General features: G+C 34.3%; 1 protein-coding gene across 1 annotated transcript in view; it reads left to right on the top strand.

Moving 5' to 3' along the window:
- LOC119429730 (lysophosphatidylcholine acyltransferase 2) overlaps positions 1–1325 on the top strand; it is a gene marked incomplete at both ends in the record, with an annotated part of 1902 nt that extends 577 nt beyond the window's left edge. The window contains 4 exon segments of the mRNA XM_037697298.1: positions 399–457; positions 747–781; positions 934–988; positions 1243–1325. Coding sequence (XP_037553226.1) covers positions 399–457; positions 747–781; positions 934–988; positions 1243–1325 — 232 coding nt within the window.
- Positions 1326–1604: the final 279 nt, after the last annotated feature.

Here is a 1604-nt window from a genome sequence, read left to right as displayed (position 1 = left end):
ATATATATATATATATATATATATATATATATATATATATCATAATATACTGTAATGACATGTCTTTTTGAAGTTTAATATTCAGTATAATGTAGTTAACACACAATAAAAGCACAAAAAAAAAAACTAATAATAAAAATGCAAACACTTTGCATTTTAGTTTGAGTTTCTTTCTCTACATCAGTGCACATCCAACATTTTTTTTTCTGTTCAACAAACGTGACCTGATGTTAGATCCTGCCATCAAACCCGAGTGTGATTTCTGCTCTGAAGTGAGTTGTGAAATAGTGATGTCAACCCAAAAAGATCCAAAAGTCTAAAAGCTGGACACTGATCGTGTTTTATATTAACATGTTTGGAAGTTCCTACTAATTCATGCTACATGTTTCCTCCTGTAGGAGCATTTATCCCATGTGTCCCTGTGCAGCCTGTTATTATCAGATACCCAAACAAACTGGTGAGATACCCTGACTGTCACATAACATCACACTATCTACACCGTCACTTTTAGAACCTTATATGTAATTTGATTCAGAAGGTAAATATGAAAAAGTAGAACTAAAAACACAAAAAATGAACGAGACAACAATAAAAGGTTTTCCGTTCCACTAAAATACATCACATAATTCATTCTTAATATCAGTTGTTTACTTGTTCATTTTTTGCTTTAATGTTTTGTCAGTTGTTTTTAGATTCCAACATATCTATTTGTCATTATTATGATTTATATATTTGTTTATTTTTAGGATACTGTGACTTGGACATGGCAAGGTTTCAGCTCGTGAGTCTTTATTTTTTTAGTTTTTAGTCATCATCAGTTTTTATTATTTATTTATTTATTTGTCAGTTGACAGTTCCTAATAACAATAAAGAAATATCAGCATGCATTATAAATATAGATATTCTGTACAACTGTATATGTGATGTGTTCAGGAAGACTCTGTTGCTTCTGACCATGTGCCAGCTCTACACCACCGTTGAGATTGAGGTAACAGCCATTCTGTTGCCCCCATGTTTATGCATCTTGATATATAATAAAAACTCTTTATAAGTTCTGCTATAGAAGATGGTTTGCAGTATTGATTTAAATAAAACTGATGACATTGTTTTGTGGTAGTATTTTATTTTTGTCCAGCCTGCATGTTTTTTTTTCTTTCTGGTTTTTAAGCAGGGGTAAAACTTTTTTTTTTTTTGCTTGATGGTTCTTGTAAACTTTCTAATGTTTGTTTTAAAATTTTCCAGTTCCTGCCACCACACGTCCCCACAGAGGACGAGAAGAAAAGTCCAGCCCTGTTTGCCAGCAGAGTGCGAGAAACTATGGCCCGGTGGGTGCTCTTTAGTCATGTGTCGGTCTTATTTTATAAAATTCCCTTTTGCTTGTTGACATGTGCTTTAGAAAACACACCCTGTGGTTTGAATCAGACATTTGACTGTGATGCTCTAAACTAGTGGTTCCCAACCCTGGTCCCTGAGGAACACCATCCTGCTTGTTTTAGTTGTTCCTCTGCTCCAACACACCTGATTTGAATGAAAGGGTGATTAACAGGCTTCTGCCACGCTCAAGGAAGTAATTAAGCCACTGAATCAGGTGTGTTGGAGCAGAG

The sequence above is a fragment of the Nematolebias whitei genome, unplaced genomic scaffold (genome assembly GCF_014905685.2).
Source record: "Nematolebias whitei isolate Nwh7 unplaced genomic scaffold, NemWhi1 Nwh_scaf_6418, whole genome shotgun sequence".
In the NCBI taxonomy this organism is placed as follows: Eukaryota; Metazoa; Chordata; class Actinopteri; order Cyprinodontiformes; family Rivulidae; genus Nematolebias; species Nematolebias whitei.
This window is presented reverse-complemented; position numbering and strand designations above follow the sequence as displayed.